Source organism: Elaeis guineensis, chromosome 6, assembly GCF_000442705.2.
Source record: "Elaeis guineensis isolate ETL-2024a chromosome 6, EG11, whole genome shotgun sequence".
Taxonomy (NCBI): Eukaryota; Viridiplantae; Streptophyta; class Magnoliopsida; order Arecales; family Arecaceae; genus Elaeis; species Elaeis guineensis.
The window spans coordinates 128195706-128212908 of NC_025998.2; the positions used below are offsets into that span (position 1 = coordinate 128195706).

The window sequence follows — 17203 nt, forward strand, 5'->3', positions numbered from 1 at the left end:
AATATCGTCTAAGAAATGCTTCTACAAGAAGCAGAAGTCAAAAAACCGATTTTAGGATGAGCGAGGAAAACCATTATTGCTGGGAAACATGATTCCTGGTCCAAATGAAGTTTCCTAGGAATGGAGTTTGGAAAATGAATGCGATGGCAAGAATTGGAGGTGGAGGAGACCACTTGTTCATCGCAACTAATCAAGAGAGAAATAGAAGAATAAAGGGGAGAGAGGAGATGGAGATTAGAGAGATAGGGGGTGTGCTGTGTCTCTCACTTGTTCCCAAACACAACACTCCAAACCCCCTAGGAAAAGGGAACTAAGGGGAGTTTGCTGAGAAGACCAAGGACAGAAACACCAGATTTTTTCTCCACCAATCAAACAATTTTTACAGAGAAGCAATATTTTTATATAAATATCCTCTTGTTTCATGTGAGAAATGACAAAATAATGTCAACAAATGATCCTTTTCATAAAGAATGGAGTTTGTTTATCAAATCCTACAAGATAGGAAAAACCTTAAATGACCACAGAGATTTGCATTATTTATTGAAAGGCCCACTTGTATGGAAATAAGTGAACTAAAACTGGTTTCTTAGTGGCTTGCCCTTAATTCAATATAGCTTACCATATTGTGTTTGTAAATAATATAACGTTTCCATATAATATCAAAGAACATGTATAGGATAGTTATGATACATAACAGTTTTCCAAATTATATATGAAATGTTACATAATGCCCTTTCATGTTTCTTGTTTTAAAAATTTTCAACCATCATTTTCTGTCTCGTGCTTATGTTTTCCCATTCGTATTTACCTTTGTGGCAAGTATGAGGAAAACTAGCTTCTAGCATCTTTTGTAAAAGTGGTCCTTATCTTTCAATCGTGGTTTTAAGTATTGACCCACACAGGCTGGTACAGCACAAACTACTAACTTGACGTGGTAATGATACTAATACAATAACAGGCTTGATATGCTACCAACACATTGTATAGCTATTCTGCTAACTCCAATATATTATGTTGATACAAAGGGCATGCCATACTGACCTGATCTGCACCGGTCAAGTACCGGTTCAAGGTCTATGCCTGAGACAAAACATTGCTCTTGACAACGGTGAGCTCATTTATACAAAATAGTTTTACAATATGTGATTATCAGAGGACAAATGTACAAAAAGTACATTTATTTAAGAACTTGAATGAATATGATTTTTGAAAATGACTTTTTAGAAAGTACAAGCAACACCAACACACCCTTACCCTTATTAATGAAAAGAAGCCATGCATTACTGATTGGTAAGTTTTTTATGTGCATTTATGCAACCTCAAGCATATAAAATAAGAGAAGTTATGCTAGTTTTTTTCTCTAAATTGATTGTATGCCTCCCTTTTAGTAATCTCTCTCCTAGAGGGTTGTATAGGGCATGCCATGTGTTGACATCCAATTTGAATTTATATTAAGAAATAAGAGTTTTGAATTTCAGAATATTCCATCATTCTGTTTGCCAGTTACCTTTCCCAAAATACATTTGACCATAAAAAAATCCCTATCAAATCTCCATGTACAACATCACCCTCCATTAGCAATTCACTGGTTTGGTTTGGATTCATAATTTGCACTTCGCTCTTTTTTATTCGATTGCCTTTTGCTTGGGGTAGGACGAGAAAATCTATCTTCTTAAACATATTTAACATTAAAATTTATTTTGATTCTTTATAAGGATAAAAACTTGGATTCATCAAATATGTATGAGAAATGCTATTTTAACATTACAAAAGAGAGAACGTGATGGTCAGGAGATTTAGCATATTTTGAAATTATCCAAATAAATATTTATATAAAATTCTTAATTTGCTCATTTATTCATATTTTGAATTTTTGATTGAGTTGTATTAAGAATTGCTTCTTTCTGAATCTTGCGAAAAGATTTGTTGTATCAGTGCCAGGTGTTGTACCAGTACGATACACCTCCCATACCGGCAAAGGGTCGAGAAACCCTTTTTTCATCCCCATCTTTTGTATTGCCCAAAATCGGGTGGTATAGGTTTGCAGAACTTGAAATCAGGCATAGTTGGTCGATTTAATCTAGTACAGGCTGGTTTGTCCTACTCAATTTTTTATCTTGGTATTGTATCAATACGTTGCTGGTATAGTATGGTATGCCTGGTATTGGGCAGTACGATGAACCATGGTTTGTAATTCACTTCAATTTTAGCTAATTTGGTGATTGTGATCACACTCGACAAACATTCCATTTGTGTATCAAGTCTATTTTTATCCTCATCTCATGGATATTCTAAATAAAAATAATCAAGATAATATGATGCCTAACCAAGATCCCATTAATATCTATTGTTATCATAAATATAGATGCCTCTTATCTCGATTCCACCTATAGTAGTTCATCTTGGCCTAGATTTAGAACTATCCTCGATGGTTTGTGTAGCCATAAAATACTATTCATTGGTTGAGATTTGTTGACTTTGTATGCTATTCCATTAATATATCAATGTTTAAATGGATCTCATCCATCCATCAAATATTTTCTCATTTTAAATTTTATTTATTTTCTTTTTCTTCTTTTTCTTACTTTTTTTAATTTTTCTGTTCATTTATTATTAATATTATTTTAAGTTAGGTTCTTCTCTTTTCTTTTTCTTTTTTTTTTTTATTTTCTATAATCAGTTGTGTGTTTTTAATACTTTGATGTGCCATGTGCGTACAGCTTGTCTTCTTAAAAAGGCAGGCTGTTGACTTTGTCCATACTGCTGTTTGTTTTGTAGTTTCATCCAGCTTCATGTTGCATCCTGTCTCTTCACTCCTATATCTAAGAACACCAAAATATTGTTGTATGTTGTTAGGCAACATGTTTACTCTGGTAGTAGCTGTGGGGTGTCTAAGAGGGTGCTGTTATCGTTGTTAAACTAAATTTTATCAACTCAAGGGCAGACCTCGATGCAATAGTAAGGTTGCTCTATTATGACCCAAATGTCACGGGTTCGAAATATAGAAACAATCTCTTTGCATACAGGGTTAAGGCTGTGTACATCTGACCTTCAATACACCCTGCAATAGTGGGAGCCTTGTGCACTAGGGTACTCCTTTTTTGAAAATTTTATTAACTTGCACTCGATTATTGTTTCTACGTACTAGATTATAAGAATCATGTGTTTTTAATTGAATCACAGCACAAGTTTATTGAGAAATGTAATTGGGGAGCTTCGAAGATGTTACCAAAGATCAAAAAAGCAAGGCAAATAAGAGCTGCGATGGCTGCACAACCACAAAATCAGCTCCCAGCAACTGATAGTGTATGATCAAAAAAAGTCTTCTATTTTTACCAGGATACTCTTTTTGACTTGATTTTGTTCTAACTCTAAAATCTATGAATGCGGCAGGCAGCTCAAGGGGGAACTGCATGTGTTAATGAAAACTATGGAGACACTATTCCTTCCAAACCTCAGAAATTTCTAATTCGTGAAACACAAAGTCGAGTTCATGAAGATGCTGATATAGGTAAGCCTCATGTAGGCTGTGGTGCTGGATTTGGTCCGGTTGATTATGGATTTCTTTGTTAGCTATGATGCTTTTGCTTTCCATTTACTACAGTACTTCTATAATGTATATGCTTCAATATGCCCTCCATGAATATAAAAATGCATAAGTTTTAATAAAACTGCCTATTTTTTTCTCTCTGACTAGCCTCTGATATCCACCTAATCCTAGATCTTATTTGGCTTTACTACTATATACTATCAGTTGGATTTGTAACCTCCCTGATGCCTTTAAGGACTTAATGCTGTATGTAAAGGAATTTGCCAGGAAATCAGAGTTACAAGCAGCTAAAAGCATTGCAACTTGCACTTTTCCTGATTGATTGCATGTTGGACTTGCACATGTGCGGGTATTGGTGAGACTGAAATAGAAAAAGAAAGGAAGATGTAGGAAGAACAAAGAATAAAAGGGGACAAGTGGTGGAGATTTTGGGTCTTATTGAAGTAGGAAACGTCTTTTATAGAAATTCTATTCATTTGCACTTGTTTCTAGGAAGGCAGCATTGTTTTGAGTGTAAGTAGAGTTGCACCTAATGACGGTCTTTTGGTAACTCTGCTTCCATGGCCTCACCTGAGAGTCATTACTTGCAGTAAGTGGACTTACTTTAGCTCCACTTGCTACCATATTTGTATTGCACAAACTATTTTGCAATCCTCATATGTCAAAGATAGTTCTGTCTATTCAACTAAGAAAAGTGAATGGAACCTTTCTCTATATTTTTGTTTAATGTAGCAGATTTATTCCATCAGATAAATTAAGGGTGGCAGTTATGAACTGCTTCGTCCAATCCTTCAATTTCCTATTCTTCTTACTTCCTTTCCTAAACCTTTCCCCTGCATAAGCAGGTAGGATCCCTTAGACATAATATGATCAATCATCCATACAGGTCCTACAAGTATCCTTATCCCGTATAGAATTCATAATTATTTGCCATCCTACCATGAGACTGCGCAATTATTCATCCATTGCTCTCATTTGTGATCAACACATATCCTGCCTTCCTGCATGACCACAATCACCAACCCAACTGCTGTCACTCAACCACATCAACCATCCTTGTAAGCCCAACTCTCATGCTTCATGTATCATGGATGCCCTTCTTTTCTTAGATTATGGATGCAAAAATTGCAGGTGTCCAATGCTAACTGGTCATGACTTATGAATGACATGTTTGCAGAATCCTTTAAAATCAAAATATTGAATTTATCATGCTATACTGACGAGGTCAAGGATGAACCATATATACCAGTTATACTACAGAGGCCAACCTAGTAGAGGGGGGCAGTTTATTAATGTTCCCATGATCTAAATCTGCAAATTGTTCAATATATGTTTTTTTAGATGTCGAGCAAATGCTTGCATGCGTATAATTTTTGTCAACGGGTACTAAACAAAACTAATAAATCATATTTGAGCAGCTCTTTTATATGTTGATGTTCCTATGTATGTAGGTGAGTTTAGTACGGTTGTAGTACACCCTGAAACTGGAATAAATGATGAAGTTGTTGAATCACCTGTCTCCAAGATAACGGACTTCATACCTGGCCTCGGTCATATCAGTTCTTTCACACATGATCCACGGAGAGACGAGCTCACCGATCTTTGGTATGCTTTAAACTTTAATTTTACCCTATTCCTTCATTGAGGTGGTCGCTGTTTCCCCTTTAAGCTTTGGCAATCTCCTAAAGTCCGTATAAATAACAGGTCATTTCTGCTACATTTCTTTAAATTTGTACGTTAAGAATGTTTGCAATGATATTTGATGAGTACATACGTTCTCACTTTGTCACATGTCACATAATTATCTGTATTGTCTGGACTGCCAGATCAGTTAAAACAAACAATTTGGTTTGATCTGGATTCCTTCATGTTGCGAATTAATATGTACAAAACTATCATGGTTTCATTGTCAGTGTTAGCTGGATCAGTTCCCTCTCACCCTAAAGGCTGGCTGTAACTAGAAACTGGATGCATAAAAGTAGAAATGATTAACCTATGTCAAACATGCAATGATGCTTTCTTTTGTGAGGATGCAAATGCTGCATGAAAGTACCAAGGGGATTATCAAAACAGATTATATTCTCATGCTAGCTTTCTACAACACTGAGAACCTACTGTTAAAATTCCAATCAATAATGATAAAAATCATATTGGTCATATGGTAAGGTATGACCTGGCTGAAGCAGCAGGCATTAAGGTAGTTATCTAAATCCCACCAACACAATGCCAGATGTTTAATATCCAAAATCAAAACGAACAAGGTTGACTGGGGGCCTTGAGGCAGCATAATTTGATTCTCTTAGATGAAAAATGAAAGGGTGAATGTGCTTCTATAATTCATTGCTTTTGAAGCGAGTCTTAGATGGATTCAATCCAGATATGTACACTCAATATAGGCATAGTCCCTCCCTCTTAAATATTCTAATGCATTACATGGGCATGCGGTGGATGTACATACAATTAACAATTTGTGCATGCTTCATATATTTAATAGAAATAAGGGAAACATGAAGTTACTTTTTTATGGGTTGGGACTCATTGTTAATAAATGAATAACATCTGTGCTAATGCCCACATTAACATCGATCTTTCAGAAACATTATAGATACATGATTTATTGTAATTCTTTATGCTTCCTTACATAGAACCAGAATTTCCATAATCACTGTCCATGATTAATGTTCCTTTTTAATTTTTCTTCTCTCTCTTTCAAATTTCTATATGGACTGGTGAATCTGAAGCTAATACCACTATTGTTATCATAACAAATGCAAGTATAAATGGTGTTTCGCCAGTACCAAATAGAATGAGATTGTACCTCCTTTGATCAGATTTAATTGCCAAAAGAAACCTTTTGTTCTGTTGACATTAGCTAAATTTTGGCAGTGGGTAGGTACTATTGAGTATAGACAATGATATCATGAATCGTTTGATCATGTCCTACTCTAGCTTTTGCTCATCCCAATTAGTTGGGACAAGGTTTGGTGGTTTTGGCTATGGTCTGGCTTTTTTCTCATATGCAAGTCCTGGTGTCTAAGGATACATTGTGGCCATATTTCGCTATCCACTTTATATTCCATTGTTTTATGTTCCCTATTTCTCTTTTTCCAGAAGAGTTCTGTGCCATGAAATTTGTTGCTCTTTAGAGCATTGTTCTGCTTAAATATCATTAAGAATGAGATTCATTGGAGTCTTCTGTCAGGGTGGAGAATGCAACTGGTACTGTCATCAGTAAACAACCAGATGTAGAACAAAAGCCTGATACCGAGACAATCCAGGCATCAGTGCCATCTTCATTTGAATTAATGGAGAAATCAAACTCAGATAGCATGCTGCAGAAACAGCGCGAAGACGGCACTAAAGCTGGTGCTGGAAGTGGTCCTAACAGCACATTAAGGAGTGCTACTATTAGCCATAAAGCCTTTTCAGTGCAAGATAAGGTACTTCTTTGGAGTAAATCATCTTTTCCTGTAATAGTCCTTCACAGGTCCTTCAAATAAAAATACCTCCAATTATTGCTAGCTTGGGCTGTGGCATCTGAACCGTTCTTTCTACATAATAGTGAATCTAGCAGTTTGTGTTGTTTTCCCAGGTCCGGTCTATTTATGCTGCGGGCAATACAATACCCATACCATTCCTGAGGGCAATTGACATTTCTCCTCTAGCTCTGGTGTCAGATGTTGTACCTGGGGATATAGCGCCAGGATCAAGTGGCAATGCTGCTTTAGAAGCAGTTAAGGAGCTTTTCAGTGGTGATGGACAGACAAAGAAAGGAAGAAAAGGGGCAAATGAGGTTACTGTGGCGTTCTGCTTTTCCTTTTTCCCCCTCGTGTCAACCATATAGTGCTGTTATTAATGATTAAACTTATCACTTGCTGCTTGGTGTTGTCTTAGGTGCTGCTTCCTCCAGGAGTACATCAAAGATTGATGTCAAGTCCAACACTGATGAATCTAGCTCAGGCTCTAGCTTACCATAAAACGTGAGACTCATTAGTCGTGCACAAGGGTTACTTCTATTTTAAGTCTTTTCCATTAAATTCATCCTTCTTGTTTCAATTTTTGTAGGTGCTATCAGGATATGCCTCTCCAAGAGCTACAAGCAGCCCAAGAGCAGCAGACCATTCAAAACCTTTGTGACACACTTCGAACCATACTGCGCTTGTAGTTACTTGGTTTGGTGAGGCAAGTAACTCAATAATTTAGAGGTCGTACGCTTGTATTTGAATCAGAGATGGTCACTTACAATTCCTAGATGTTTCCTATTTACAAGTTCAGTGTTTCAAAAAATGTGTTGTTTAAAACAAGCTGCATTGATGTGGTAAGTTTTTGCCTTTGGCATAGTTATAATTTACAAAGTGCATGTAACAAGCTGCTGTATTAAAGTGGCAGATGCAAGTTTATATTGCTAATGGAACAGGCTATAATTTGGTTTATATATCAGATGCAGCATTCTCTTTTCTTGATAATTTTTGGATGTTTGATTGGGGTAAATCTAGTATAGAAAAATAAAAATTTCATATCAAATTATCATATTTAGTGCAAAAAAAAGAAAATAGAGATGGTAAAAGAATTGATGGCCCTTCTGTTTATTTTCTGTTTATTTTATGGAGAGAGAAGGTAAAATAAATATCATGGAGAAATTGATATTTGATAGATTTTTGAGTGATGGTAATTCATATTTGATAAAAATATTTTTAATAATGAGACATGGATGACAATAAAAATCTCGAGAAAGATAGAGCTTAGAAAAAAGAGCACATATGTGATCATTGAATTTGTTTTAATATTTTTTAATTTATTAAATAAAAAATTTTTATAAAAAAAATTAAGATACCGGTGGTATTATACAAAAGGCTATGTGAGTATAATTATTATATAAAAATTATTGGTATTAAAAAATTATTTTATATTAATTGATATATTTATAAATTTGATCATATTTCTATATAAGATTATATTTCATAATTTTTTTTAGTATCATTTTTTTTAGTAATATTTTTACGACCTAAACATAATAAAAATTATTTTTTTCGTAATCATTTTCTCAAATAAATGATTTCTAAGAACCATCAAGTTATAGACTAATATGATATACTCCAACCAAATGGATTCTAAAAAAAATCTTATCATTTATGTCAAGGAAGAAAATAATAAAAATAAAAAAAAAAGAGAACATAAGATATGGCCAAAAAATAAGAGAGAGAAGATTAGGCGGTGCAACCAACAATTTTTGGAGGCCACGATAGAGCTCTTGTTCCGCAGCGATGTAATATGAACGGGATTGCTTGGTGAAAAAAAATTTGGAGAAGACAGGGATAATTTAGAAATATCTAAAATTTGGAAAGGATCATATATATATATATATATATATATATATATATATATATATATATATATATATATATATATATATATATATATATATATATATATATCCAAAGACAGGGATAATTTAGAAATATCTAAAATTTGGAAAGGATCATATATATATATATATATATATATATATATATATATATATATATAAAAGCAGGTAATCACATAACTTTGATATATGCACAGTCCATAAAGTCAGCATACACAAGATCCCACAGGACTGGCAGGCATGACTCACCTTATCTCTAGATCAAAGTCTCCAAAGTGCTCCACTACATAAATTGCAATCCAGTTAGCCGTGCTGTTCGTCTTCTAAAAAATATATCAAACATGCACCTCAACTAAAAGACATAGAGCAGTCCAGATGTCATGGAGAAGCAGATGGGCCTCTAGCTGCTTAGTGTTGTCTTGAATCCATCCGATGATGGTGGTAGAATCTTCCTATATGAAAATTTTTTTCATCCACGCTTGTTCCTAGCAAAAATAATTTCCATCTAGACGGCATGAAGCTCAGCTCTCAGGACAAAAGGCTCAAAAAGATAAGAACCTTCTGCTGCTAGCAACCTGGCATCTGGGCTTTGGATAACAAAGTCCGCACCACCTCTACCATCCTTAATACTGTCACCAAAATTCACCTTGACGAACCACAAGGGCGGGGTCTCCTAGGATATAAAAATAACCCTCCTGGTCACTGCAAGGGTAGCTTAGGGGTTGGGGGCGTCAAGGGATGAGCCAGTAGCATCGAACTGGCTATATTCTGCAGCCAAGCAAATGGCTCTCTCCAGCACCCAAGAAGCAGGCACCATCTCGCATTCGAAGACCACGCTGTTCCTAAACAGCCAGATCTGATAGGTGACGTAAGCTATCCTCCCCTCCTAAGTATAGGTTCTCCTCTTAGTCATATTCTGACGGATCACATCCAAGAAGGACTCCCACCAGAGGCCATTGCTCACCTCCCAAGACTAGCTGCCTGCTCTCCTCCAAATCAGTCTCATCCTCAAGCATCATAGAATGGCGTGCTCCATCAACTCGTCCTCTAGCCTGCAGATCGGGCAAAATGTCGGAAGCTCCATGCCCCTATCTCTAAGAAGCATGTGCGTCAGAAGCCAGTCCCAAATAACCTTCTAGAGAAAGAGTTTCACCCTGGGATGGACGGTCATTCTCCAGATCCAAAGAGCCTTGATCCTCCAATCCGTCGTCGCCCTGCACATCTTGGTCAAGTCTCTCGTAGGAATCTTTGGGCAACAAGAGCAACCCCACATCCTCAAATTCTGACTACGATGGACCAGAATTGGTGTAGTAAGGATCCATCAGCAAGCGGACCACCAAAGAACCAGATGACATCCTAAGCTCTCTAGCCCCTACCATCGGTCATGAACAAGATACAAAAATGTGAATGGCATCCACCTCACTACTGACAAAGGTCGGTCGATGGGAGAGAGGCGGGTTGGATATCTAGGCATCCTGACTCACATTAACCGAAGTTCCATCTCCAATCAAACATCTGACCTGAGCTAGAGCTGCAGGATCGCGAGCACAAATCTCTTTACAAATAAAAAAACAGCCATGGGTCATCGACTATGGGATTCCTGACTCCACGCCCCATACCGCGCTCTCATCACCCTGCTCCACAAGCAGTCAGGCTGGATAAGAAATTTAGCAGCATGCCTGACGATCATGGCCTCCCTCTTAATCAATAAGGACTAAATACCAAGGCCTCCATCTCTCATAGGCTAGCAAACCATCTCCCAGGATAGTAGGTGGATCTTACGACCATCATGTGTAGAGGCCCACTGAAAGTTTCGAAATCACTGCTCCAATCTCCTAAGACAAGAGTTCAATACAATCGTATTCGTCAAGAAATACATCGGAATGGAGCTCAGCACCGATCTCACTAGAGTTGGCATTGGCTTGCTATCCCTCAAGGCTGTCTTGAATCCTCTACTTTATGGACCTACAGTCAGCCCTCCAAGGATGCGAAAGGATGTTTTTCGAATAATTCACCCCTACCGTAACTAGGGGTGGCAAAAGGGTCGGATCGGTCATAAATGAGTCAGGTCATAAAATGATCAATCCAAATCCGACCTATTTATTAAACGAATCAAAAATTCAAATCTGAATCCGACCTATTTATTAAACAAGTAACCCGACCCATTTAACTCGTTTATTAAATGGGTTAAATTAAGTTAAACGGATTAAACAGGTTAAACGGATCAAGTTAAATGGGTCAGAAACAGGTTAAATAGGTTAAACGGGTCTTAAATGAGTTAAATAGGTTAAACATGTCAGATTAAATAGATCAGAAATAGGTTAAACAGGTTAAACAGGTTAAATAGGTTATTTAACTCAATCCAACCTAAATATTAAACGGATTAAACGGACCAGATATCTAAAACATATATTCGACCTAATTATTAAACGGATTAAACGGATCGATCCATTTATGATCTGAATCTATTTAGCTTAAATCCAAATCTGTTTACGATGGGTCGAACATGAGTCAAATTGACGGGTCGGGTAATATTTTGCGAGCCCTTACCGTAGCTTCTTAAGCAGGTTTGAGACTTTCTAAGCGAAAATAAAGGAAGGCGTTAAGTGCAAAACGTAAAAACTAGAGGGGGCAAACTGTATTTTTCCCTAAATTATAGCTGAGGTTGGGGCAAGTCCTTTCCACCTCCGGTCCCTCTGGACGGCGAGACAGGGAGGCGATGTCGAGCCGCCGCGGACCGCCGAAGCACCAGAACCGGTACGCATGGAAGCCCAACGCCGGCCACAAGAAGAATGAAACGGTATTACACCGCCAACTATGTATCATTATCATTTTCGTTATTATTATTATTCCTTCATCTCTCTCTAGATTTTGATATTAGAACTGGAAATTTTATTACACGGCCAGGAATTGGGAGGAAAATATCGTCCCTACTCGGATATCACCTGCGTATGCCCCCGCTGCAAAGACCAGATCGACTGGAAACGAAGGTCTCTCCCTTCTCCCTCCATATCCTCTTTTCGCGTTCTCTTTTTAGGGTTTAAGTCCTAGTAAAGCCATCAATTTATTTTTGTATAGGTACGGCAAGTACAAGCCTCTTGTGGAGCCTGCCAAATGGTACTCAAACGCCCGCTCTTAAATCTTTTACTTAAATATGCGATTTTTCTCCTTCATTTTGGTTTTTTATATTTTTTCTTGAAATCATAGCCAGAAGTGCGGGAAACGGGCAGTCCGCCAGGCCTACCACAACATCTGCTCTGGTGACATCTTAGTTCGATTCAAAACGTCAAAATTTGTTTTTTTTTCTTATTTTTTAAATTAAAAAATCCATTTTGATATGATGTGTTTATAATTCAATTCTGTTCAGCATGTGCTAAGGATCTTAATGTGTGCGCCAAGTGCTGCTGCCGGACCGATGAGATCATCGGAAGGTTCTTTTTCTCTTGAGCCCATATGTTACCCCATAATTATGTTGAGATAATGGCTGTTGGAGTGCTCCCTTGTAATAAGTCTTTATTTGTACAGAGATATCTCGGAGGTGGAGACGGAGCGCAAGTCGCTTGAAGAGGTTGGCTTCTTTTCTTGTTGTTTTCTTATTCTTTTTTGTTTTATACTTTTTAGTTGTGGGGGAGGGTGATAAATTTTGGAACTTATGACTCTGGAATTTTCTTGTAGGCAATTAAGAATGCTCGGGAAAGGGATCGAAGGACTCTTCTTCGTGCTGTAAGAATTCATTGCCCAGCTTTTGGCATATGCGATATTTCATGCCTTGTGCCTTTTTCCCAATTGATATTCTGTTTGCTTAGAATTTTGGGTTTAATGGGCAGAATAAGTGCAATAAGGTTGCTTTGGAATAATGTAAATATTGGATGTCTGGCACTTGATATATGCCCAATTTTACACTTCAAGCTTTTGAATGCCCTTCCAGCAGACTAGTGAATATGAGGGATAAATAATAGAGTTATCACCATTCAGATTTGTAGGAATTGTCACAGAGAGGTCTTTTTTGTTAGTTGGACTTTTTGCTTTAGTCTTAAGTACCTACATCTGATACTTAGACATTACTGTTGGTATGACACTTGGATATAGGTCCACAAGAGAAACTTCTAAACACTAGGTCTAGAAGGAACATATAGCTGCACCTGACAGGTACCCAGATCCATGTGATATAGGTCTGTTACAGGTCTTCTATGGGTGTGATCACCAAGATGGGATAGAAGGCATAAACACTTTCTATCATCAAGGTCTTCTCTTTAGAAAAGAGGAAATTGTTAAGCCTTGGAAACTTACATCAACTTCTGGATCAGTTAGTCACTCTCATTACATGTGTATATAAGGACATACAACCTTCCTAGCTTAAAGGGTCTTGCATAGGAACTTGCTCATAAGATAGGACTCCTAGTTTTGGGGGAAAAAACTAAAAGATTCATATGGCTGATTAAGCAGTCACGTAACAACTTAAAAGTTGCATGATGAGACTTGCAATTTGTGTGACCAAGTTGAAGTTTGACATAAAGTTAAACCTGAAAGTTACTTGGACATAAGAAATAAAGTGCCTTAAAGAAAAAAATTTGTAACGACCCACAGCCTTCTCCAGAAAAAGCAAGTTAGAAAGTATTATTTGAGTTCCTTGATCCTATATAAATATCTAAAATCTGCACAGTGTATAGCCAATGCAGAACTAAATACTTGCCTGCATGGTCCTCATATACTCCCCCCATTTGAGCCCTATTTTGCCAAGCTAGGGGTCCAAATCTATTCAAATTCAATCACAGTTACCATGATCAATCCATGTTTAGTTCCAAGGGACCTATATTATAGTGTCTCTTAGTCTACATAGGCCATGGGTCGGATCTGCTCTAATACTATTGGTAGCAACTCAGGATCTTACTCTGAAAAGTTAGTTAGAAGATATTATTTGAGTTCTTTAGTCTTGTGGGACTAAGCACATGCCCCTATGGCCCTCACAAAAAAGAAAAAGAAAAACTGCATCAGGTCTGGCAATGCATTCCAAACAACTTAGTTTGGTGCATGAGAAATTACATTGGGGACGATTAGTTTACCATGCCTTCACACCTGCCTGCACATCCAGCATGACTGAATCATGAAGAAATAAACCAAGCTCCATATCACAACTAGGCCCTCTGTCTGTGAAAGAAAAAGGATGCCTGAAAATGTTAAAGTTCATTCTACTATTCAGATTTCATTCAATTATTTTGGGCTTATATGTGAATATTCCCCTTTCAGTTATCATTCCAAACAACTAGGCTCTCTGTCTATGCTTCAACTTTCAGTTAACATTTGATTGCTATATTTCTATATTGCTGTGTGTATGGAATGCCCACACATTTTCCCAGCTTTTGGACTCCACACTAGGGTATTTTATTTTACTCTTCCTGGTTTGCCTTCCACTCTTTCTGTTGTCTAAATGAACAGTAATAAATGCACTTCACCTTTTCTCCTTCTAGCTGTATCTCTTATTCATGATTTAAGGAGAATTTAGCTGATGAATATTTAATTGAATCATGATAGATCACCTTAAATTAATGTACCACATGAATCATATATGATGAGATCCCAGCCATCCATGTAATCATGTGCTATACTGGCTGCATTGAAAAATAAAAGGATGAAGGTAATATCATATGATCATAACTTCCAATCAAATTCAATTAGATACATAACATGTGAAATCATACATATTTATAAAATTGGTCGCAGGCATCGCCTGGGAGAATTGCAGTGTAGTAAATGAAATGAGTGGGATGCTCTCGTCCGTTAGGGAGACCAAACAACAGTTCAAAATATCGGGAGAATTGCAGTGTAGTAAATGAAACGAGTAGGATGCTCTTGTCCATTAGGGAGATCAAACAACAGTTTAAAATAGCTATCAAAATGTTGAACATGTCAAACCTAATATATGGAATGCAACTTGCAGACATGTTTGGTGTTGCTTCTACTTCTTGAAAAGTTCTTATAAAAGGAGAAGCCTGAACTGGGTTTTCTAGGGCATTTCTGGTGTTGCTTCCACTTTGAGTTCTCACAGAAGTCAAGTCAGAAGTTAGGTTTTCTACTTGTCCTGAAACAATTTTTTGAACTTTGTCTTCCTATGGCACTTCTCATACATTGTTACCAAACATCTGTTTCTTTTCTAGCAAACACTTTTTTGGTTGAAACGTTACAAAAGTGCTTTTTCTCAGCAACGTCTCACCTCTCCTGAAAGCATGTTTTAAAAATTTTCTTCTTGTAGAACACTTTTCATATATTGTACCAAATGCATTTTTCTAGGGTGCATTACTTTGCTTTAAAAGTTGCAAAAGTGCTTTTTTTAGTAACCTTAAACTCTAGTGCTGAACATCATATAATAGCTTTTTATTAATGCTTGCGGTATTGATAGTTCAGTTCTTCATCCTGTAGTGGGTTTTTTCTGCCACATCAATAACCAAAGCCTCTCTAGTCAATAGTTAACTGGTTTTTTAATTGACTTGGTGAAATAACATCAGCCAAATTTACACCTTTTCTTTTTCCTGACACTGCAACTGACATTTCAGCGATCCAAATCCAATGTTTGAAGATTGCTATTTTGGTCGTTTATCTTACATGATGTTTCTTCATGTTGTTTATACCTTTTTGTGAATCTTGTTTTGGTTTTGATTTTAACTGGCCCTTGTGATCTAGTTTCCATTCTAACTCCTCATTATTATCTGCTGGCAGATGAACAAAGAGAAAGCTGGTAAAGGAGCACCAATCCCCAAAATTGCAGACAGAAGTAGAGAATGTGAGCTCTTTGCTGCTTCATCAATTGATGAATATGCTGAACTTAGCCGGCAGCATGATAGTGATGAGGAAGAGGATGAAGATTTTATTTGTGACTGAGATTGGGAAACTTTTATAAATTCACAAAGTTGCATTAGATGCCCTTCTGTGAGTCATTGGTTATATCAGTCACAATAACCTTTAGTGTTGTTTTATTTAATTGTTATTTTGATTGCCCAAGGGAATTTTTGTAGTTCTTTTTTTAATCAGTGACTTCTAGTTCTAGGGGCATATGAGATCATATTTGTGCCCGAGTTGTGTCCGCTTATAGGTATCCTATGGGAACACAAAAATGCAATTCATGGTACGTCGTTGTCTGATGAGGAATGCACCGGGCTGTGAAATCCGTTTCTATTTTTTGATAGTTAATTTATTAGAGTGGTATATACAAGGGAGTCCTGCAGAACTTTTTCTCATCTGTTGTCATTGAATTCCTGATAGCAATAATATATGTAGTGCTTGCTCAAACCTTGAATATAAGAATAGTGACATTTTGACCCATCGATGCTATGGCTATTAGCAAATTAATCATCGATTTAGGGAAGGGGCATAGCTCACGTGAGGTTAATACTCTGGGATGATCTTCATGTTAACAGCCCGGTAATGCATGTTTTAACTTTTCAACAAATTGTTACATTATTATTTTTATATATTCATATCTATATTTATTTTATTTGATGAATATAAATATAAATATATATATATTATTAAAATATAAAAAATTCTATTCATATTTATTTTGAATGAATATTGAATGTATGGATAAAATTATGGATATAATTTAGATAATTAAATTTTATAGATACAGAATCAAAAATATTATTAAATAAATAGTAAATCAAATTAATAATATATTTATATAATTATATATTTTTTAAAAAAAATTAATAAGTATTATATAAAATTATTTAGAATTATATATAAATTCGATGGATAGATTGATAGAGGTTGGATGGTTGTCTATCTATATTTATATTTATTTTTTTTTGACTGATATAAATATGGATATGGATATGAATTAGATTTTTAAATTTTTATCTATATTTAGATTAATTAAGATGCAAAAATGAATCCAAATGAATAATATTTATGCCTCTTTCATCCCTGCAAGGCGGTGTGGCTGCATTGTACACAGTTTGGCAAGATTGTAGGCAGCCCACCGTTCTTAAAAGCAAATAAAAGCGGGCTACCGGGAAACTGTGATACCTTCAGGTTAAGCCAATAAACAGGGGACTACGATTAGTCCCGTAGGTTCAATCAATCTCAAATTCCGATGGAATTACAAACATTATCAGAGTAAATTATGAAAACCAAGAACTCAGGGAATGAGCTCCCATTCAAAAGGCATATTTTTATCCAAGTAATGAAGCAGGCTAAAGGAGACCCATTTGCCCACAAGAGGACCTTTTAGCAAGGAAACGTAGAAAATATCCATCCTCAGCCCCCCTGAGGAGGCCAGCCTCTGTTATACA

At 36.4% G+C, this 17203-nt stretch overlaps 2 protein-coding genes across 2 annotated transcripts in view; both read left to right on the forward strand.

Moving 5' to 3' along the window:
- LOC105046672 (serine/threonine-protein kinase 1) overlaps positions 1-7983 on the forward strand; it is a 30062-nt gene extending 22079 nt beyond the window's left edge. Inside the window, exons 12-18 of the mRNA XM_010925329.4 lie at positions 3184-3306; positions 3394-3511; positions 5002-5155; positions 6753-6990; positions 7143-7343; positions 7445-7530; positions 7616-7983. Of these exons, the coding sequence (XP_010923631.1) occupies positions 3184-3306; positions 3394-3511; positions 5002-5155; positions 6753-6990; positions 7143-7343; positions 7445-7530; positions 7616-7715 (1020 nt within the window). The 3' untranslated portion in view covers positions 7716-7983. The remainder of the gene's footprint in view (positions 1-3183; positions 3307-3393; positions 3512-5001; positions 5156-6752; positions 6991-7142; positions 7344-7444; positions 7531-7615) is intronic.
- A 3577-nt stretch (positions 7984-11560) lies between these two features.
- Positions 11561-16051, forward strand: LOC105046673 (uncharacterized). The gene is made up of 8 exons (XM_010925330.4): positions 11561-11715; positions 11823-11905; positions 11994-12032; positions 12123-12175; positions 12283-12346; positions 12441-12483; positions 12591-12638; positions 15630-16051. The coding sequence occupies exons 1-8, from the start codon at positions 11635-11637 to the stop codon at positions 15789-15791; spliced, it is 573 nt and encodes a 190-aa protein (XP_010923632.1). The 5' UTR covers positions 11561-11634; the 3' UTR covers positions 15792-16051.
- Positions 16052-17203: the final 1152 nt, after the last annotated feature.